This window comes from Anomalospiza imberbis, chromosome 2 (assembly GCF_031753505.1).
Source record: "Anomalospiza imberbis isolate Cuckoo-Finch-1a 21T00152 chromosome 2, ASM3175350v1, whole genome shotgun sequence".
Lineage (NCBI taxonomy): Eukaryota > Metazoa > Chordata > Aves > Passeriformes > Viduidae > Anomalospiza > Anomalospiza imberbis.
The window spans coordinates 8969814-8993617 of record NC_089682.1 but is presented as its reverse complement, the minus strand read 5'-3'; the positions used below and the strand labels follow the sequence as shown (position 1 = coordinate 8993617).

The 23804-nt window shown below is 39.4% G+C and overlaps 1 protein-coding gene across 4 annotated transcripts in view; it reads left to right on the top strand.

The window, feature by feature from the left end:
- SYTL5 (synaptotagmin like 5) overlaps positions 1-23804 on the top strand; it is a 72394-nt gene that overhangs the window by 25870 nt on the left and 22720 nt on the right. For all 4 annotated transcript variants that reach the window (XM_068179775.1, XM_068179774.1, XM_068179773.1 and 1 more), the window contains exons 3-7: positions 7548-7763; positions 17149-17261; positions 18512-18644; positions 20512-20637; positions 23555-23684. In XM_068179775.1, coding sequence (XP_068035876.1) covers positions 7548-7763; positions 17149-17261; positions 18512-18644; positions 20512-20637; positions 23555-23684 — 718 coding nt within the window. The remainder of the gene's footprint in view (positions 1-7547; positions 7764-17148; positions 17262-18511; positions 18645-20511; positions 20638-23554; positions 23685-23804) is intronic.

Below are 23804 nucleotides of genomic sequence, written 5' to 3'. Positions count from 1 at the left end.
TTTTCTTTTTTTTTTTTTTTTAATATGATGCCTTAAGCCCCCAAATTTTCTGCTTCTTATGGCATTGCCTGAATTCACTCTGCCAAATCTGCTAAGTCTGGAAACTTGCAGCACCCCTGGAGGGGACAGTTCAGCACAGTTCAGGGAAGTCACAGGTGGTATTGGCTTATCAGTATTTTGGTAAAAAAAAATACCCTAAGAAAATACTCAAAATCAAGCTAATCTGAAATAAAATGCTAATTAGAATAACTACTGGTGCAATGTGGTGCTTATGCATACTTCTAGCACCTGTGTATGAACCAATGGACTTTGTATTTATTGTCACTACACCATGTCTGATAACAGTGGAATGTGGTCTATAAAAGATTTCCAGAATACAAAAACTCTAAAGAATTTGATGGTTAACTGCTTCCTATGAGACTTTTTAATTTTTCTTTCTCAGTACAACTTGGCAAGAATCTATAATCATGGCTTATAAGCACACTTCAGGGGAACATTTGTTCTCTTTAAAATTCCATTTGGTACAATCTGTTATATACTTTATTGAAGTACTTTGCTGAAGAGCGAGTCCCTTTTTATTTACTTTCAAGGCATTTTCCACTCTGGGAAGATGCTTACTTGCACATTGTACTGAGGAATTCTTATTATTCTGTTCCACTCTTTCTGAATCTATCTTGATAAATGTTTTTTTTTTCTTTTTCTCTACCTATTAGTTTTCAAAAGCCCTTGTAACTTAAAAAGACCTTTCTATTCATTGTGAAAGCAATGGTAAATGCAGGAGGATGTTCTAATAATGAAATTGTTAAGGGTTGTTTTTACTATGGCTGCTCATACTTGTTTTCTGGAGAGCGAGTGGCTCTTCTGGTGTTTTTGTTTGATGCACAATTATTTCACCCACATGAGAGAGAAACACAGAAGTCATCAAGTTCTTTTTCAGAGTTCTAGTTTTGATAACACAAATAACCTCCTTAATAAAGATTATGATTTATATTCTTAACTCTTAAGTGTGCATCTTGCATGACTGGATGTTTTCTTTGAATATTGATTTGAAGCTGTTAATAGATTAGTTGTACAAAAAACCTGCAGTGCTCTAAACATTGCTTTATAATGCCTTTGATGTCAGTTGAATTACCATCTTTTTTTTAAATTGCTAAGATTATTTGAATAAAATCAGTAATTCTTACCTTAACTATTTTCTTAGGGTTTAAATTACAAAGTTCCTTTCCATTCTATATGGAGCACAGCTACGAATGCTATGCTTTTAGAGGAGCTAGAGTAATAATTGCTGTGCTGAGAAAATTGCAGTTTTGTCCAAAAAAAAAAAGGCTTTAATGGGTTGTTGTTTGAACCTCTGTCAGCATTTAGGTTGCCAGAGGTTGTGTAATAATTGCACCAGCCCCAGATCTGTATTGACAAGGAAAGTTAGCATTTCTGTCTTTTCATCTGACTAAAATGACATCTTGTCAGTCCAAAGAGATCCATGGAAACCATTTATGGTATTAACTTCTTTACAATACAGGAGAAATTGTTAGCATGGGTACCACCATGTGGTAGCTACAGGCGAGTACTTTAGAAAAGCAGGAGTTTGAGGACTGGGAATGGGAAGTGATTTATCTGCTGAGTATGCATTTGGACTTGTTTATAAGCACAAAATGGTTGCAGGATAACATATGTAATATGGTGCATGGTCTGTGGTCCTGTAAAACTGCTTATAAATATTTGAAGGAGAGAGCCCTCATGTTAAAGCACATTGGCCATCTGTACCTGGAAGCTGCAAAGTTTCTGTCTGGCAGCCCTGTCATTTGTGAGGTGTATTTAACACAGTTTAACACATTGCTATTTTTTGAATCAGAGACTTTTCCATCAAGGGGAGTTACTATTGCCAGTGTTCTATGGGCAGAGGTGCTTGTTTTGCTGTCCTGTGTTCTTTGAGAACCACGATCCTGCAGTGGTGAAAGAATTTCTCATGGTGATTGATTTTCATGTGCTAGGAGAATCTGTTTTAGTAAGGGCTAGCAAGAAACCAACAGGGGATCTGTGGGGTTTTTGGTCTTTTGGAGTTGTTTGTTTGTTTGTTTTTGTTTTGTTTTTGTTTTTTTTCCAATCTTTCTTTCCAATCTTTCCAATCAGTAGCCATTTTTATTTGAGAGGACAAGTAAGTTACCCAGAAAAAGTTTCATCCATGGAAGTTTGCCATCATTATGACAGCCAGTATAATTTCCTTCCTTTCCTTCTTTTCACTGGGCTCTGTTCTATCACTCCTCATTCCATATCTCTTTTTCTTTGCAAATTCATTCTTTGCTTGTTTCTTTGTGTTGCCATCAATGTGCCTCCCTACTTGGGTGCTCTTAACACAGTTTTTATCATGTTAATCCGTTACTTAAACAAAATGTGAAAACCTTTGCTTATTAAGTAAATATAAAAAAATACTTCAGGTACTCATATTTTACAATCCAAGGAGACCTCAATGGAAGTTGGTAATAGCCCAGTTCTTTTTGTGAACTCTCAACAATATTTACTGCATACTGTGCCAGACAGTGAAGGGAATCTGAATTTGGAGAAAGTACTGAGAATCAGTCTGGAAAGAAAATTGCCCTTCTTCCTCATCTTCAAGTATGTTGATGCCAGTTCCTGCACAGAAAAATTCTCTAGTACCTAAGTTAGAAGCTGTACACAGGATAATTCTATTCATCTGTGCAAAAGCAATTCAATTTTTTTTTCCTGCCAAACCCTTTAATTATAATTGACTGAGGGAGGGAGAGGGTTGCCCTTTTTTTTTTTTTTTTTAATTCAATTTTTTATGACCCATTGAACACTGGAAATTTAGAATGGCAAAATAAAATTAGGTTTACTTGGATTATGCTGCTCTACATCTTCAGAGGAAAAGGGTTTTGAATTGGGGAGAAAGAAGATCCAGGAAAAATTTGAAAAACAAACTCAGGAATTATGTATGCTATTGCATTTACCAGTTTGTTTGGTTTTGGTTTTTTTAGTAATAGAGAGGAGATGAGGTAGAAAAAAATTCAAAATAAAATTTCCTAAAATCCTACTGAAATAGAAAAAAACCCATCCAAACCAGTCAGTTTGCTATTAAAGGGAAAGTTACCTAACTAAAAGCAAGTGGATAATGCTTACAGAGTTAAAGGAAATGATGGCATTTATTTAAGTGAATGGCTTGGGCAGAGAATGTCTTTCCTCTCGCAGCAGTATGGCTATTTTACTTTTGAGGGATAAATATTCTCTAGGGCAAAGCTTACTTTTAATAAGAAATGGATCTGTTAAGGCTTCTCATTGCTCTCTCTTTGCAGTATTATAGGGGTTTGAGAATATTTCATCTCCGTGGCTGCATTTGTGAAGGAACAAGGACCTTTGCCTCATTGGTTTCAACATCCATAGGGAAGGACCTGACTTCTTTAGGGATTCCTGTGCCTCTGGCAACTGCGCCAAGAGCTATGAATACTGGAGTCAGTTTATTTGGTTGGGTTTTTTTTTTTTTTTAATTTATTTTGTTTTGTTTTGTTTTGATTCCTGCTGTATTTTACATTGGCCTTTTAGGCCACCTTTGGAAAGGGTCGGGTTGAGACATTCAGTGTTACTTGGAATCCTGGTTACATCAGAGCTCTTCTCCAACGTGCTTAACATATTTTCTCAGATGGTAGAGGGATCTTAATATAAATTCATAGTTTAGAAAAATGACTATATATTCTGTTATAGTTGGCAGAATCAAATTTATTTTTAATAGCTATCTTTTATCAAACAGCCATTGTAATAAAAGGTTTAGAAACATCAATGAATGATAGGATTCTTTTTCTCAGAAGCCTATTAAATTGGCTTCTGCTGAGTTTTATTTTCCCTTTCATATTACTAGGAGAAGATTGATAAAGATTAATTATTGTTTAATATTTGTGATTAAAAATATCTAACTCCGTCTTTAAATGTATTCCCTTAAAATTATGGTGAGTTCAAATGTTAGACTGGCACAAGGAAATTGGGTGTTTATAATCCAGCTGGTTCCTGCCCTGGGAAATAAATGTAGTGGTAAGCCAGTGCAGCTACAGGCTGCACTTACTATCCTTTTTCAGTACAGTGAAAGAGTGCAGTTCAGCTGTGCTTGGTTAGGGACTGTTATGATGATGGATTTTTTCAAATTACTCTCCCACCTCCTCCTGCTTTTCCTGGCTCTTGAGACAGTCCATTTTTTATTTTCTTAAGATATGAATATATTTGTTGCAGTCAATCACAAATTCAGCTCAATAAATAATATAGGGAATCTCAAATGAATGTTCATATCCAGTGTATCTGTCCATGCACTCTTTGCTTATTTTTTAAATTTTTCTTTCTTCTTTGTTTAATTGAGTGGAATAACTGCAGGCTGGTTTATTTTCTCTGTTTCCTGGAAGTCATCAAAGGCAATTTATATTCAAAAATAAGAAAAAAACCACTTCTTAGAATTTACACTGTTAGCAGATCAGCTATCACCTGATAAGAATTTTGGATTGTGTTTCACATAAGCACTGGAAAATACTGTTGTAATCACCACTACTGAATAGTAGGAATAATGTCTTTTTAATGTCACAAGAACATTGATAAGGTTTTCAACATGTTGATGTCTAAGCAAACTATTAAAAAAAATGTTCTGTTTATTATTTTGGGCCTATAGACATTTCCCAATTTTAAACTGGAACTATTTAAAAGAAATGTTGTGCCTAATAGTACTTCTAACTAAGCACAAAAGGGCCTGAAATTTGCAGTGGGGAGGAAGAAGGCAGGAGTGGAAGGAGTTCAGTGGAGGTTCTGTTTCACCATTAGACACCTGGATGCAGTGCACAGGGCACAGTGATTATTGCCAAAAAGATGGCAACTGCCAATAACTGCATGCTAAGTTCCTGAAATGTGATGGGTCATGATTAATTTAATTTTTTTCAGTAAAAATAAACCACTGGGAATAAATCTGTTATGAAAAAATAAGCATTTGCTTGTGCATAGTATTCTAACCCTTATGAGATTTGAGGATTAACAACATTCATTTTCTGAGTTGCTCTGACACTTGGGTAAGGATCAGGTGCTTGGTTTGCATGCAGATAATGAAGTGCCAAAAGAAACTGGGACTGAATTATTTGTGCCTCTTTAGTTCTTTGGTACGAGATTGACCAAATCTTTGCAAACCTAAATAAATAGTGAAAATAAAGTTGTCTCTCAAAGACTCTCTGTTGAACATTGCCTGGTGGTTCTGCTGTATAAAAAGTCACAGTTTTGACAGGAGACCACAGAAAAAATGAGATAGAGAGAGAATAACCAGTGATCAGGTAAAGAAGAAGTGGTCCAGTTTGGCAATCAAATTAGGTGAGATCAACAGGAGAACAGTGTAAGTGAGAAAATAGAGGCTAAAGGAGTGCAAAGGAAGGTGTGGGCTTGCTGCTGGGTGGAATAGAGGACCCAGTGACAAAGTATGCGGAAAAGGCCAAAGTGCACAATGTCTTCTTGGCCTCAGTCCTCACAGGTCAGACAGGTCTTCTGGAATTCCAGCTCCTGAGGTTATTGCAAAAGTCCAGGGCAAGGTGAATTTGAACCTGGAAAGTGCTGCAGTATCTCTCACTGTGTGAAAGCACAATCAATCTTAACAAATTTCCCTAAGGTCAGCTGGTACTCAAAGTGGCCATGTGGCAGAGCACTTTATCTCTGGTAACTTCACATTGCTGGAGGGGTGACAGTAAATCATTAAACATTTGTGAACGTTGTTTGATGTTTAGTGAAGTGTGAGTGACCAAAAACTCAGTGGTAATTCAGGTCTTCACAAGCACCTAAAGGTTTATTTGTTATTCAAAGCAGATAGATGTGGTGTATCCTTTGAAAATGGTGTGGCCAAGAACACGCTGCTGGTGGGCTGCCTTTGGTCCTCAGTACAGGAAAAGCAGAGGAGTTTTGACTTTTTGAAAGTAGATCCAAGGATGGGGCTGGCAAGAATAGGGATCATCTCCCTTCTCTGTGCACAGTGGCAACACCCAGCACCACTGGCAGTTTTCATAGCACAGCACAACACTGTCTGCATTTGGAGCTGACTCACAGAAGGAAATGGACACATGCCTGGCACCAAAAGCATCCCTGCAGGAAGTGAGGAGATGTCAGAGGCAATCAATGAACTGCAAGAACAGTTAGCAAAGTAACAAGAAAGTACACAAAGCCTGGACAGACTTTTGAATGCTCGGGCATGAAAGAAAGGCTGTTTGGATTGGATGTGGGGAAGGGACTAAAGCTGGATGAAGCACTCCCTTCTGGATAGAGGTGAGGAAAGCAGAGGAAAGCCCTTGGCTGGGATTTGCAGTTGCTGCCTGGAGGGATTGGACATGCCCTTTCTAGAGCTGTCAGAGGCTGAGCAGCCACAGGTCAGGTGGCTTCAGAGCAGCTGCTGTTCATGGGATCCCACTGGGAAGCAAAATGCTGGCCAATCTTTTAGCAAGGTAGTGTTATCCACAAATAACCTAATTCTGTCAGAGCTGACTCCCTGGTGGCCCAAGCAATGCTCCTGACCTCCTTTACTGGGCTGCAACCTGCAATCTTTCATTGGTTTTATCTTCCATGTGGTTTTCTTCTGGCTCATTTTTTCTGATTTTTAGGTCAAGGTGGCAGCAGATTTTTAAATCTCCTCTTAAGCATCTGTGTGTGTACAGAGATAGTGATTTCAGTGAGCTGGAGTGCTTCATGACTGAGGGACTTTGGGGGCTCCTGGCTGATGATGGGCATGAAAGACAGCATGGGGAAGGGTGGGGTAATGGGGAGACAGCAACACCCAGACATTTAAAACTGAAAGAATTTAGCAACCACTGAGCTTAGTTACATCTCACTGTTGTGTTCTTGTTAAGGACCCAACTCATTAGCCATTGAAACTGTAGACTTCAAAATTTAGTCTTAAACACAAATATTTTATTCTGTAGTCAGTAGGGTCAGTCTGTAGAGTCAGTTCTATAGAACTGGTAAGATCTGCAAGTCACACTGTTTAAACTGGTATTCTCCTTTTTCACTTTGATTGCAGCATCACAGCATAACACCACTTCCTATTTAGATCTTTTGGTGTGGGCTCTTTCAAGGCTTTGAATAACTGGTACAGAATTGCATATATACTCCTACCTAACTCTGCACTGGCATATTATTAAATGCACACTAATTGCAGAAAACATTTTCTTCTTTTTCTTCTGTGCATGCACTGGATAGTCTCAGTTCTGAGTTGCTGTCAACCTGGGCTCAGCATGACTTGAATTATTGATGAAGGACAAGCAAAGATGGTTTATCAGTTGTCCAGAACTGCTCAGGTCTCTTCATTTACTCATAGTGATCTACCAGATTTTCCTCTTGACTGCATGTCTGACAGCTGGGGAATAGATCTATTCTGTGTCCTGTGTGTGTCAAGAAATACAGCAAATGCAACCAAAATAAACCCTGCAATTACTCACACCATGTATTTTTAGCATAAAATGCTAATCTGTTAATAAATTCTTACAGATCATTGAGTTGAATCTCCAGATTAAAAGATTTTATTTTTTTACTTCTAGGAGACTGAAAAATGAGCTTCTGGAAGTGAGAAGGAAAGGCGGAGACCGCCACTCTCAACAGGACAACAGCAGGGTCTGCGTTCGCTGCCAGAAAAGCCTGGGCTTCATTTTTGACAGGGGAGACCTGTGCCAGAGCTGCAAACTGCGGGTGTGCAGCACCTGTCGTGTGCTGGGAGCTGAGGGGCACTGGAAGTGCTCGGTGTGTGCCAAGATTGCGTAAGTTGGGCAGTTTTTATAAACATGTGTGGAGGTTACAGCCCTGGCAGTGGTTTTGTGCTACCATTGTACATCCTCTTACAGAGAATACACAAGGGGAGAGGCTGATCTGGGGGTTTTATTTGCTGCACTATCTCTTTTCCCAATTCCATGCCAGTTTCAACTAGCTTGTTTTCCAAAGACTTGGAAGAATAATTCACTTGATTAGTTTAGTAATATGGGATTTTTTTTTTTGCTTGATTTGGTAAGATAACCATGAAGGAAAGGAGAAATGTGTTGGGCAACAAAACTCAGTTATGTAACCTAGTGTAAGGATTGGATAATGTAAGAAAAAGACGTGATAAAAAAAAGAATTGGAGAGTTTTTTGGTTTTTTTTTTTAACAGACCTTCAAACTAACGGGATCAGGAAGGGAAGGCTTTCTGTAAATTATTTCAGGAAGTGAACACAAATAATTAGTTCTGTCAAGACTTTGGCCACTTAGACAGTTAGTGAAAAATTACCACAGCAGGGCATGGAGTTTGGGGTTTGTGTCTTCAAACTTTAGCTTTAGAAGGTTGCATCCATTGTTAAGTAGGAGCCTTAACCTCTGCATCCAGTGGGGCACATCCAAAGGACAGTGTCTCACCTCTTAAGACAAAAAATGTTTACGTGTTTGATTTGTGAAATGATTTTAAATTGGTAGGGGCCTGGCTGACGTCCTTGTACTTTGCCTCAGGCAGTTCCTGAGATAATGTCAGTGCTGTGCCTTTCAGAAGTGATGTGGTGCAAGTGAGGTGACAGCATGGAGAACAGCAAACACAATGCTGTGTTCATTTAAAAATTAAGAAAAGGGATTTGTTGACCCTGCCACATTGCCTCTAATTTCTCTACAAACACTGAAACAAACGGTAGCTGTGTTTGAAAGCTGAGACAAGGTTACAGGATGAGGAGTAAGAGCTGGCTCAAGAACAAATAATGTCAAAATCAATTTAATTTCCACCTTTGATAGCTGACAGAGGAGGATTGGTTGCTGTCTTATAATTTGGCTGAAGTTAACCTTTTGATACTCTCTCTTGTTCCTTTCTAATAGGCTGACAAATTAGGGTAGCTGTGCCCTGGAATAAATTCTGCCAGTGTAATTGCAGACCTCCCTGGAAAATTGTAAAGCTCTGTTCTCAGCATAGTTATGGACATTTCACTGTCAAAAAAACTCAAGAAAACAAAGCCCAAAAAACCCCAAACAAACAAAAAAAACTCAAAAAAGTGCCACACATACAAACTAAAAAAACTTTTTAAAAACCCCAGTGATATAAAGCAGAATATTTCCTGGCTTATTACTGTTAAATATTCCAGTTAAGGACCTTGATGCAGCAGATGAATTTGCCAGTTACACCTGCAGGAGACATAAAACTGAGAGGTGATCCAGGCATGCTCAAGGACAAGATTGGGTTTCAAAGTGATGCTTAGAATTTAGAGAAGTGGTTTGAAGGTAAAACAAGTGATGGCTCCCTATGGGCATGTGGAAGTGCTGCATTTGGGAAAAAATGCAGCTGCAAAAACATAAAATGAGAATAAAAACCACTTCTGCAGCTGTTCCTTAGGAAATGATCTGGGTATTGTTCTGGGTAAAAGTTGAACATGAATCAACAGAATTTTCCACTGCAGAAAAATTGAACATCACACAATGATATACAAGCCAAATTATGGCCTGTAAAATACATGATAGAATCCTATTTTATGTAGATTACCTTGATTCTGTGTATCAGAATTCATATTGGCCACCTGGAGAAAGTTCAGCAGAAAGCAATGAGACTTAGCACACAGGATGTCCAGAGCAATAGAAGGAGTCACAAGTGTTCAGCCTAGGCAAGAGAAGACTGAACATACCTGAGTTTTGAATCTACAGAATGTAGCTTACAGGCTGTTCTAAGACCCCTCTTTGGGTAAGAAAAGTAATGTGATACTTAAATTGCAGTGAAAAGACGTAATTTAGATGGCATGAAGATTGACATCACTTGGAAGGGTTAAAGAATGTTGTTTTACAACAGGTTGGATAAGCGTCTCTTGGGGTGATGACATCAGCAAAGATGGTCCTGTTCTGGGGCTGAGGGATGAGTGAGGCCATTTCTCAAAACCTGCGTGACCTCTGCCTCTGCTGTTTGTGCTGCAGTTCTGTGCTCCAAGCAGTGGTCTTAGCAACCACCTTGACAATTAATTCTGGTTGAAGCCTGCCTTTAGGTTGTTACAAACCATGGTGTAATTTGCTTGCAAATTTTCAAGTGCTTTTCAAGTGCTAACTTTGTGCTGAACTTTTCAAGTGCTAACATTTTGTCCATGTTGAGGATCTTCATTAAATTGAAAGTTCTCTCTCCCCTTTATTTTTGTTCATATGCAGGGTTTCTGCAAGACTTCATGACAGCTAATGATACATAAAATGTCTTTTACATTGCTGGGAGTACACAGAAAGATAATCTTCTGTGTGGGCAGTGTGGAGATGGAAGTTTGGGAAAGGCATTTCAGTTACATCATTGTGCATAGTTCTCATTTAAATTGTTTCAGTTGTGCTTTTCTACCAAGTGAGAAATGCAGGGGGAATCAGGACTTTTAGGCTTTTTTAATTACATTTGATGGAGGAGCTGATTAATTTAATAGGGCCTTTGACAAGATGAAAAGGCAGAAGGCAAGGAAGAGAAAATAATACAGTGTTAAGAGACATTTATGCTTTGTAAGTAGCAAACAAAAGGCAGGAAGAGGAGAAAAATCTTTCTCCTCTTTCAGTAAAGTGAGAGGGCATTTTGTCATGTGGCCTGGGATAAAATGTTGTTATTGTTTTAAGAGTTATGGTGTATTTATGACCAGCTACCAAAAAAAAAAAAAAAAAAAGAAAAAAAAAAAGGGTGGCAAACTGCGAGCATGCTCACTTTGATTTGAAGAACAGTAATTTCAAGGTGCCAATTTTATGAGTATGTGGTAAAAACAATATTATTATCTGAACAAATTAAAAAACCCCAAGCACAACACAGTAACATGATGGTGGCTGTAGGGGTGAGATACCAGTTCATTTAATAATACAGTCTCTTTGTTCATCTGTCAATCAGAACATCATCTGGCAACAAGAGAAACTGACTTCTATAAAATAATACTTAGAGCATTTCATCTGCCATTTCTCCAGAGACAGACTTGCCTGAAAAACAGCTTATGGAGATGGGGAAGCTGGTTGCAATACAATAATTACATTCTGAAAAGCTTTCAAAAAAAGAGATTTAGTGAATTTGAGGAAAGACATTTGAATGTGAATAGTGGCAGAGGTTCGTCAGTATTTTTAAGTATAACAAACAGGTTTATATGCAAGCTGTCTTACAGTTTAGAGTTACTGTCAAAGGAGATCTCCCTTGAATGTCCATAAAGAGAAAATTATTTAGTTGGATTTTGCTCTCATGGGTGTTATTACCAGGGAAAATATAAAGTTTCAAGCCAAAGCATTTACAGAAGCATTACAAGAAGGATTAGAGCTAAGTGTTTAGCCAAACTCTTAGTTCTCCATCTAAGGTCAGAGAACAAGACAGACCGTATCCATGTGATTTTGTTTGATAGTTGTGTTGTTGCACTATTTAACGAGGTAAATCAAGCCTCTATGTAGTGATGATCTTGAAAGAGGAAGATTTCTGCTCCATTCCCTCCATACAAGGAACTGAGTTCATCAGGAGCTTTCAAACATGGGTGTTAAAAGAGAAACTTTGTATTAAAGTCTCTTTCCCCTCCCCCCTGCATTTTCTTAAATTATGATCATTTTGTCTTTTAAATTTGACAGACAAATTGATCAATAGATTGAGGGAAATAAAGTTCTTCCAGCTGTGATCTGCAAGGCTTATTTCACACCTTGTTGCTGTCGGTACTTCTCATTGCAAGTGTGTCTAGGTATCTGAGAGCACTGCCTTTATATATCAAATGTCTAGTTAGCCCAAGTTATTACAGCAGAACAAAGCAGTAATGGAAAATTTATCTTAATCTCTGATATAATTGTGCTGTCTTAACATGTCATGAAAATTCATTGGAACCTCTTAGTAACATTTATTCCCACTAGGAGCCTAAAAATAGAGGTATTTCCAATTTTTTAGCATGCAAATTCTTTTCAAATTTCTTTTAATTTTATTTTAGTAACTTCTAGGCAAGCTTGCTTTCTTTTGACAGGATCAAAAATTCTGTTTAATAGCCTCACAGCATAATAAAACTTACAGTGGAATTAATTTATGTTGTAGAAAATACTCTGTGAAATCAAATACATACAAAGATGAGGGTATGTGAGGGTATATAATAAGGCCTTTGCTATGCTCAAACATGGACTACATTTTATCCAGCCTTTGGGTTTGCCTTTTTTCCCACATTTTCTTCCTGAGGAGGAAGTAAAATAATTTGAGGAACAGGGGGTGGAAAGGAAGATAGGCTGAATCTCTTGCATCTACTGTGGATGTGAGTTAGACAAGATGATCAAATGGAGATGAAACTCTTTTACCAATGTGGGGCTTTTCCCTAAAGAAAGAATTGAAAGTAACAATTGGGACTTTCCATCCGAAATTGATTTTTTATTATTATTAACTGGGACATTTAACCATGAAGTGCCTTGCAAAAATGAGAGTGAAAAATCTGAGTTTTTGAGGGGCAGGCCATAGGTTATGTTCTGTTTCTAAACTGAGCAGAGTGTCATTAATTTGTTTAGTGGGAGATCACAGAGGGGGAAGAAGCACGGAACCATAACCTGTTCCCTCTCCCATGATGATGTGAGTAGGTGGATCAGTAATTAATGTAGAAGGACTTTAGCAGATACCTAAAGTATTTGGTGCTCAACTCAACTGCCTGAATGTTAGTTTTCCTAGCTGTTCTGAGCGTAGGAAAGAGCAATCATGCAAAAATTGCTGTTATTATAATTTATAACACTGTTTTCCTTTTTTCTAAAGCTACTGACTTCAGCATCTGTTGAACACCTTAGAAGACCAGTTTAAATTCTGTTTTGGCAGAAATTATCCATGTTATTTACATCATGCGCTACACCTAACCAAGAAAGTAAAGAAAACACATGCACGTAGCATGATCTGCAGTCAGCATGGACCTTGGGCCCATTTTGCAAACAACAAAACCAAACCTGCAAGCACTGATTCAATGTGCTATTGAGTAAAACCTTTGTTTCTTTTCACCTGAAACAGTTCTTTAGACAGCAAGGGTTCATTTTGATCCTGTGTCTGAAATAGTGCATCTTTCTCAGTAGGAGACAGACTCCCCTTGTCATAATTACATGAAAACGACATTATTATTATTATAAGACTGTTTAGCTCTTGCTCTTCATTTTTTTAAATTTAGAATGTCAAATGCAATTATTAAATTCAAACTTCAAGTCAGGGACTTAGGCAATCATTTTATCTGAAGTAATTTCCATTTATGTGTAGAACAAAAATTCTTTTAATAGGTACTCTTGACATGTATGAGTGATTAAGATAACATGAACATGAAGTCTTTGTGTTCAGCATACATGGAAAATACATCCAATACTAGTGCACTAGAAATTCAAATCTGCAAAGCTTGGGGATTTTCCCTTTATTTCATTAGAAAGTGCTGTTTTTGTGGAAATGATCTGTTGGGTGAGGACATTTTTGCAAAAAAAGAAAAAAAAAAGATCTGCCAGCTGAATTCAGGATCTCAAGACAGAGAGTAGCACTGATGGAAATAAGGATGAAGGTCTGAAGTGAGGGTTGAGGCCTCATTTCATGCAGCATTCACAATGGTTGGATGGCTTTTTCCCTTTCACTCCGGATAAACAGGGCTGGCCAGAGGAGTGAAGCACCTGACTGAAGCAAGGCAATTCTGCCTCTCTTGGCCGTGTTTTGTGCCTCAGTTGAGGGAATTGTCTGTGTTTTGCCTCAGACCTCATTCTTCTGGTGAAGCCAGAGCAGAATGGGTGTGAGCCTCTTCAGAGTATCCCTGTCAAGGCGTTGGCACCTCATTGAAAAGGTGGATCTTAATAACATCAGTCTAATGAAGAAGGTGGGCGGTTCAGTTTGGGGTCATCACCTGAATGGGCACAGGGTTCAGCTCTGCCACTGTAGTGACTGTCACACTCCTTTGCCTGCTCAGCCCTGAAAAAGGGATTTGCACACTCTTCTTTCCTTGGGGCCCAATTTGTGTTTGCCAGCAATGTCCTGGAACATCCTTGGCTAAGCAAGAGGTCACAAGCTGTGTAATTTGGGGATGTTTGATAGTGGCAGGTTGCAGGTAACAGAGAGAGATTATTAAGAGAAGTAGATTGCTTAGTTGTCCTTTGCCAGAATATAAAGGGATCAATCGTTGTTGCCCAAATAAACTGATCTGTCCCTTCCTTGCAAAGCTTATGTTTTGAGGAAGATGAGTACTGGGTCAGTAGTTACACAGGGATGGCAAAAGGAAGGGAAAGTCCTTCTGCACAGTTCTCCTTCCTCACTGCCAGCCTGGTGCCAGCCTTTCCCATCTTGTAGGCTGCTTTACTGCCAGAGAGAGAAGCCGCAGAGGCTGTGGGATGGAGTGGGGACACAGAGAGGGGGTCTGATGGTAGCTCTAAGGTCCCATACCACAATGGAATGGAGGAGAGGAGGGCCCTCTCCCAGGGATGGATGCTGAGGGAGCCTCCACCAGCAACAGCACTGCTGTTCCTTCCTTGCACAGCCCAAATCCTCCATCCGCTTCCTTCCCAGTCTCCTTCCACAGCTGCCCCAACCATCCTTCCCTTGTCTGCAGCTCCTTTGGTCTGTCCAGCCCTCAGGACTCTCCCTGAGCTCTTGGTCCTGCTATTGCTGGGTCAAATCTCCACATCAGATGACAAAACTAGTGGACAGTAAAACAAGCAGACACTCTGGTCTCAGCCACCCTTCCACCCAGGCTGAAAGCCCCTGGGCACCTGTGATGCAGGAGGCACCAGAGGTTTTCTCTCCCTCATCACTGTTCACATCTGGCCAGAAAATGTAGGGGATGGCTCTCCAGGGCCTCTGTGGCAAAGAGCTGCCCCTCCATGAACCGCAGCAAGCCACCCAGGTGGGTGTCACCAGGCTGTGGTGGAAATAATTGCAGGGTCTGGTTGTAAAAGCCTGGAGCTTCGTGTGCAGCAGCCTCCAACTCTGCTGGAACCCTGGGTGAAGGTCACAACTCCTGTCGGGATCTGTGATATTTAAATGCTCCCGAGATTGTAGAAAGTCTAGAAAGTCTCTGTCTTTCAGCCCCGCTGCCAAAGAAGGAGTTGTAATTCGTCTGTGCTGGTTTTCAAAGTTGTTTATTCTTTCTTATCTAAAATATTTTCTCTCTGACCAGCAGCAGGTCTGTCTGTCTTGCAGGACAGTGTGTGGGGCTCTGCCCCTCAGTGGGATGTTACAAACATTATGTACCAAAAACTACGTACGCTATATTTACAATAATGTGCCAATACCTATCACCCATGTTGAACAGTGAGAACAGCCTAAACCAAAAGAAAAATGCCAACACCACAGTGAAACATGGAGGGCATGAAGAAGAAGAAAAAGGACAAGGCACACCCAGTTTCCTCCATCTTGCCCCCTTTGAACCCCTTACCTAGAATCCTAAAATTCTACTTTTGCACCCGTGCCACACTAATTACTACCTATATCAAACACTCAGAGCTTGTAATTCATCCTGAAAGATCGAAAACTCTTTTCCATGGACAGAGATCAAAGACAGTGTCTCTTGAGGCTCTGTACAGGGGGGTTCCTGACCCCCTGCCAGGGTCCCAGACCTTCCAGGGCAGCCAGAGGGATGCCCTGGATTCCCACAAACTCCTTTAGGTTGTCAGAGCTTGGAGAAGGGTGAAGATGCTTCTCTGGATAAGGATGTGGGCAGTGTTCTGTCTGTGATATGTCATTCACATTGCAATGGAATTTGATGGTTTAGTGAAAGGTCTGGAAGGATTATGGTTTGATATAAAACATTAAATGTGCCATAAGTCTTGGAATAAAATAACTGCACAGAGAAGCATGTGCTATAATGGAATTGTGAAAATACACATTCCAAAAAAAACCATTTTTTTACACCAGCCAGGCCAGGCATAGTTTGTAATGAAGTGAATCCTTTTCAGTGTTTGGAACCAACATAAGTAATTTAAAAATTCCTGGTTGGAGCATAAAGATTTTTTTTTTAATAGCTTTCATAATGACTGAGTGATCACGCTGATGAATTATGGAGGGCTTTTTCACTGGGAGTCTGCAACAAAAAGATAAGGCAATAATCTATTTTGATGCTTGTGGACATGTATTTGGGATTTTGATTTTTCTAATTTTTTTTTTAGTGAGTCAGGAAAGATGCATGATTCATTAACAGGTTGGGACAAACTGATAATAGCAGGTCTTTTCACCAGTGTCAGGGTGTTTTTCTAAGTAACATTCTCGAAGTAATATTCTCTGTAATTTTTAGTATTTTCTCAAGTAAGACTGCATTCAGGCCTGACTCAGAAATAACTTAATAGTGAAGATATTGATCAGTGCTCTAAATCCATCTGTAGTAATTTTCATGCCCAAGAGACTGGATGATTTCTTTTCCAGTAGAGGTTTGAAGGTTTTCTTATTGAACAGTAAGCAGGAACATGCCTGGAGCTAAATCAGTTTTTAATGTTTGGGGGTAATTAGTTTGTTTATTAGTTTTTTATTAGAGTATTCATGGTTAGTAGCTTTTTGCCATCAATTGTGTGTAGTGAGGCAGTAGAAATGGTGATGCTGTGCCATAATGAAAGTAATTCAGGAAAAGGCTAACAACCAGCATAAAAATATACCCAGCAAAAAAACCCATCAATACCAGTACAGGTTTTCTTAATCGCTGGTACAGGTAAAAGAATTTGAAACCAGAAAAAAACAGCGTTATCCAAAACAGCAGCAAATACAAATTTTCACTGCTCTGAACTGCTGACACACAGCTAATTCATAGCAGCGCTGCCAGGTGAAGAAACTGCATATAGTGTCAGCATATAAAACTAGAAATGAAAAATATATATGGGCATGAAGCAACCTCTCTATAACCACATAGGGTCCATGAATGGCTGACTCATCTGGCAGGAGTTTTGGTGAGGGATTTTCTCCCTCAATCCAGTGTTGCTGTTTCTATGTCTCTTGTCATTTTGGAGAAATTGGAAACTGTGACACTGAGTAGTTCACTAACATGACTAACTAAAAGACTAACATGACAGAATGTTCTGTATATTTTACAGAAATCTTGTAAACGTAGTTGAAACTCTTTTTTGCCAAGCAAATTTCCATCTACTAAAAATTCCATTTGCAAAATAAGGTGATATTTTTCTGCTAAATTTTCTATTATTCCAAGCTCTACAATCAATCTCTTTACACTTTACACTGTCTATGGCTTTTCTCATTTTCCTCATACAGAGAGCTACGGATAGTGACAGGAGAATGGTTTTTTGAAGAGAGAGCAAAGCGCTTCAAACAATCAAATCTTGGAACTGATGTTGTCAGACAGTCCATCCTTCACAAATTCCCAGGTAGGCACCGAAAGAGGGAGATTTGCTTGTGCTTTATATGTTCAATACCTTGTTTCTTGGGTGTTTGACTTGTATTTTATTCCTGACTGAAGTATAATCAGTGTTTTAATCCTACTTTTTTATTTGTGGCTACAGTGATTTATGAACGAGTAATATTCAGGGAAAGGTAAGGCTTATATGAAAGAAGTATCTCTGTGGAGATAGGGAGCTGCTGAAAAACTCACTGTCCAAACAGGTGAACAGTGTTATTCAGCTGCAAAGCCCAGCAGCAGAGACTCTGAAAGTTCATTCTCAGTTCCTGCCAGGAAGTTTGGCTGTATGGAGAGATCTCAGCCCAGTCATTTTCTGCCTTTGGCTCTCTTATTTGTGATAGTGGTGTGTAAAAATCACTCAAATTTTCTTTTTCAACTCTGAAGAAGTAAAGTAAATTTGAGCTCCTGTGCTGTCTGCTGGATCATGGACTATATCCAGGCCATCTGGTATTCAGACTTTCCTTTTGCCCAGGTGTCTCAAACAAACTGCACCTGCACTTTTAGGTACAGTAAATTGTCTGTCTGTCTGTCTTGGCCAAGCACAACCCGGTGTGTGCGAGCTGCTCTGGTTCCTTGCAGGGTACCACAGGACCACTGGTGTGAGAAATGTGAGATTTTCCTGAATACTGGTGGTTTGTACTCACTCTGAACACAGAGGCTGTTAGGTAGTCTGTTTCAGATGTAGTATTTATGCCCAGTTTTATCCCTTCTTATAAGAGGAGGGATTGGTTTACTGCCACTGGAAAAAATACATGGTGCAAACTTGCTCCTTGCCAATATCACTGTGCTTCAGAAACTGTAAAACTGGTAAATGTATAAGTTCTTGATGTTATGTCAGTGGTCAGATTGGGTATTTCATGATTTGCTACTTGATAGATATATTGAAAATATATCTAAATACATATAAGCCATTTGCCCCATACCTTGCTCCTAACTGAACAAACATTTTAATTATTAAAACATTCTTTCATTCAACACAGAAGATACTGTACATCTCAAAATTAAATTTCAGGTCCTTTGGTTATTAAATATTGTCACTGATAAATCTGGAAGTGTAGTTCAAGACAAGAGCTGTTAATGAGGAACATCTCAAGGCAAAGTTTTATTTTATTACAAAGATCCAAGGTTTTTTTTATTATCTGTTTTTGTAGGTTGTTTGACATGCTGTGTTATTTGTGCAGAAGTTCACTTTTTATTTTCTTTCTCCCTCCACTGCAGACACAGTTTCCTACACAGATGATGAAGGAACATTCAAAGATCAACCCCAAGAGAATGAAGGAAAAAAGACGGATGTACCAGTCTGCTCCACAAATGGGCACAAGTCTGTCTTTGGCAGACCTAGAAAGATTGGGTAAATCCTTTGGTTTTGTTGCTGTTGGTTTTTGTTTTGGTTTTTGGCTTTTTGGGTTTTTTTGAAAACTGATAAATCTAAAAACAGCTGTATATGGTTGGATAGATTTTCTTTTGGATTTTTCCAGTCTTCAACATCAGCCTCAAACTTCCCAGGATTAGAAACTGCCTTCATTTAAAGGCATACTTACTATAATTGGATTGCTGTTTCCTGGGAAAAGCAGCAGTAATTATCCTTCAGCTATAAGGGCAGCAGAAAAAAAGTCAATTTTACTTTTGAATTTTTCTTGTTTCCACCTAGAAGTAACAGTGTGTCCTTAAAGGAAGGCTTTCTGGAGAAGCAAATGTGAACAAAAGTATTTGTAGGACCTGTGGTTTTTATGTCTACTGGTCAGTTTGGCTCCCAAGACAAGTTTTCCTTGGAGCTTCCAGCTGTGCAAGTACAGCCTAAGAGTGTGTGTGTGACAGTGAATAAAGAGAGCTGCTGCTGCTCATCTTGCAGGGTTTAACCCCAGTTTGACTGTGGCCTTTGAGGGGCATTCACTCTCAGGGGACACAGGCAGGTGCATTGGCTATGTGGCTGCGCAAGTGGCGTCTGGACGTAGCTTGATGCTATTGGGTGACTGGGAAGAAAACCTGAATGGAAGTTCATATCATGGCTGGAGCCTCGGTGCTATTTGGAAAACTTTGTTTCTGTTGAAAGGAAGAACACATTTTTATCAGAGATCCTAAAGATAGGGCAGGTGGATGCTTTCCATGCTTTTTTACTTCTAAGAAGAGGTGAGCATGGAATTACCTGCTCCAGCAACTCCAGAAATTAACATCAGTTATTTATTTCTCTTTAATATAGGGAAAAAGAGCATCAGAATTCCTCTGACCTCTCAAGCTATGGTGAAGAAAGAACCAGCCTAAGGAATCCTCTATAATAGACCTAGATTTTGCTCTGAGTCAGGCTGAGTGGTAGCTATAGTCAGAGGGCATTAAAATTTACTTTTCTAATCCTCCTTCCATTTAAACCCTTTAAGCAAACCAATTAGTCATATCCCCCTACAAGAAACAATTGTTTTTATAATTGTTATTTATTTTAGTGCTGCTGTTCCTGTTTGTGGACAGAAATGTTTTCAGTGGTGATATTCCCCATAACAGAAATTTAATCCTACAAAAATTTGGCTTGCTTTTCCTAGTATATTTGGTGGCCTCTTTTAGAAATATTTCATTTTTGTTCCTCTTCCTTCCTTGCTTCTTCCTGCCTCAGGTTCTGCATTCGTGTATCTCATGAGTGGATTTGTTTTAGCAAGGCTCTTTTGGGGCCAGCTGCTACTGACAGTGTAATGGGATAATTTTTCAGGCTATTGTGGTTTGTAAGGTCATGAGGAATACCATTACTTTGAAAAATTTAATTTCATTCATTTCTGTCCCATTAGGCCATGTTTTGCAGGATAAGGGGGTGGTGTTATGTTTTTTAGGAATGGCATGTTTAGGGCATTTGATGCATATAATTCTAGAAATATCTAAAGAGAAAATACACATAGCATAATTTTCTAGAGGAAAATGCGCACACTTAGTCAAAAACATTTTCCTAACGATAAACTCCCCCCCGCTGAAAAAAAAATGAATTTTCACAAAAGGCAATTCTGGTTCTAAGCTTGAATAGAAGGAATGTTTTAGTGTTTTGGTGTCTTAAAATGCAGTTTGTAGTAAATACAAGCATACATAAATACAAAATGTTTTTCCCCCCAGAAACCAGTTTCATAACCAGATTTGGTGCTCTGTTGACCTTTATATCCAGAGTTGTCCATGGGTTAGATGAAATTACTGGACTGTGCACATCACAACTTTGAAAATCTTTTATTCCCTGTTTTCAACAGGAGGGTTATCAGGGCAGTTACCAAAGGAGAAATTCCATATGGAAAGCATGAAGGTGAAAGGAGCACAGGCTCAGAGGCTGAAAGCCCAGGTCTGCGTGGAGGCAAATCAGCTCCGTGCTCCGAGAGGTGAGCAGAGGCTGGGACAGCTCCTGCTGGGACATGTGCCAGTGCCCTGGGCTGCTCTGTTTCTTTGGATGCTGTCTGAGAAACAGATCTTATAAAATAAACAAAACAGAGTTCATAAAACAAACAAAAATCACCAAAAAACAGCCAACAAGCAAAAAAATTATCTCCACTCATCTTATCTTAATCTCCTCATGTTCAGCTGGTGACCGGTGTGTCAGTACGTTGTTTTTGTTTTCTGACTTTTAATTGATGAGTTTTGTCATGTTACAGAACTGAGGCTCTGGTTTTCTTTACTAATGAAATGTTAATTGATTGTAATTTATGTTTTGTTCTTCAAAGGCTGTTTGCCTTTCTATTTCCATTACTATTGTCCTAGTTATTTTATTATTCTTCTGGGCTTAAGAGATCTCTGCCAGTGCCTCTGATGGCATTATAAAATTCCAAGAGCAACATTCCTGTCATGTCCTACCATCAAAATGAAGCCAAAAAGCAGCTCACTGTTCCCTTGTTCAGGTGGACAGCCTACACTGGATCTAGACCCACATTCTTTGCTCAGGTGCACACACCTAGGAATTTTACAATTTGGATTGACAAAATATTAACAATTTGCTATAAGTTCTAATAGCAATTTCCTGTCTCTAAACGAATGTTTCCAAAGAGATATGCAGGAACAAAGGATAGCAGGCAAGAGGAACATCATGGAGTTTAGTAAGCACATAGATAAACCTTGTTCAAGCAAGAACTTGCTCCCCTTTGTTACCTACAATTCAAATCACAATTTCTAGATGTTCTGCAATATGCCTTAAGCTGGTGGTGACAATCTTCTTGACTTCTTGTTGATAATTTGATTTCTTTTTTTTTCCCACAGGGTGCTGCAGCACCTACCAGCCAATCCAGCTTTCAAGATAGCTGTGTTCTTTAATCCTTCCAGTTCACTTTTTTTTTTTTCACTAAGCTTATTAGACCTTCTATATCTCACGAGACTCATACCTGACTTCTGTGAGACCAGAAGCAGAATTTTTGCTGGTTTTCTGCATTTTCATTGAATAGAGATGAGGGAAGGATCTAAGAGACAAAACTTCGGGAATCTGGTGTCTGTGCTGCTTAATACAGAGGTTATGCAATATTAGTAGCTTTCTCAGAGAGTTTACCAGGATAAGGACAAAGGGATGCTTGTGAGAGGACTGTGCAGCTCTTTTTGTGTGCCAAACTACAAGAAAGTTATCATGCAGTTAACCATAAATGAAGCAAAATAATTTTGTTTGGGTGGTAGAATTCTGCACAGGATAAACTCTCTGTACAGATTTAAGAGTGAAGGGGCAAACCATTACAGAACTGTTACAAAGATATAAAATCACAATACAACAGTAGTCTATAAAGACAGTTTTTATATTTGATTGCCTTGTATCACTTTCACATAAATAATAATTTTCTGGCTGTTACCCAGAGTCAGAGTGCAAGACTTGTTAAATTAGGGGTATTGAGTCATTATGACAACTTCTTCTCTACTCGTCATCTCATCCTCACCTACTGAAATTGGTGTCCTGTGCCAAAGCCCAGAGCAACATTGTCAAAATTGGTAGTATTTCACCTACCAGCAGGGACACCAACAGACAATTCTTATTGTTTTTTAATGTTTCTGTTTAAGAGAAGATGTATTGAGCTGGGAACAAGGAAACTCAGGCCATGAATTCACCTCTTCAGGTTTATTTCTACTCCAGCAAAAATGTTTACTGCTAAATGCTGTAAATGTTTTTGCTGCTGAATGAACTGGGAGGCTGCATCAGCTCAGGATGCTTCTAGGAGAAATAGTGTGGGAATTTTAGGCTCATTTACACAGGCACTCCACCCCACTGCACTCAGGTCTTGTCTACAAGGAAGAGAAGCCTGGCATAGTCACAACACCATTTTTCTGTTGTCGGCTTAACATGTATAAAATGTGTCAAATCTCTCTCTAATAGCAGACTGATAGAAGAACTAAGGACACATTTTAAAATAATTTTCACTGTTTAAAAAGTTTTTAAAAGGGCAACAGATTTCCCTTTCTAATCCTCAGTCTTCACATGAGTTTACCAGTATTATGTAACAGAAAATGTTCCATGGAAAAATTTTCACCTGTTGTGATGTTAGACAGAAACTGAGGTCTGGTGTGCTGGTCAGTGATGGCTTTTTTGTCACTTTTACTAATGTGAAACTTCCAAGAAGACCTGTCCAACCTTCCTAAATTTCTACACTGGTTGAAAGAATCAACTGCTTAGGGTCTAGAGTCATAACTGGACACGAAAAAACCACATATAAACAGCACAGTGAATAAGTGGGTGTTTTTCTGGAGATGGATGAGATAGATAGATAGATAGATAGATAGATAGATAGACAGATAGATAGGATAGAGAGATGATAGATGGATGGATGGGATAGACAGATGATTGATAGATGGATGGGATAGATAGATGATTGATAGACAGACAGATAGATACAGGTACACAAGGATTTTAGAATTTCTGGAGATAGTGTTGGCTTTAAATTGGCTGTAGAAGTGTCCAGAGGTGTCATGTTACTGCAGTTTCCCTTGTCACCAGTGGAGCAGCCTGGTAGGAATGGCTGCATGATTCGTCCCTCCTCCTGCTGGATGTGAATGCAGCGTGGATTGAACAAACACAGCTCCTGCAGCCTGGACAAGAGCTGTCCATTTGGGCCATCTGCAGTTCTGCTAGAAGCACTGACAATACCTGTATGACTTGTATGTGTAAAGCAATTGTAATTCATCTTTGCCTGTGTTTTTTCTTTCCAGGTGATCGCCCAGCCCATCAGGGCTCTGTTACTCTCATAAAGTTAGCACAGCCCTTTCCTTGCAGCTGAATGAGCTGCCTTGCTTTGCTCAGAGCAATGACCCTTGTCTCCTCTGTCTCCTCTGCAGAGGGAGCACGCTTTCCCTGGGCAGCAGCGGTGCAGGGGCTGCTGCAGGACATGCAAGGGGCAGAGGCAGCGCTGCCAAGGCTTCCCTGCCACGCTGTCCCCAGCGCAGCATGACCGCGGACTGCAGCGGGGTAAGGGCTGCACGGCTGGCACCAAGCAGGGCCACTGCGCTGGGTCTGCCCTGGGAGGTTGGTTTGCAGCACAGCGAGCATGAGCCTGACAGAGAAAGTCTGATTTCTGCCTCAGTTCTG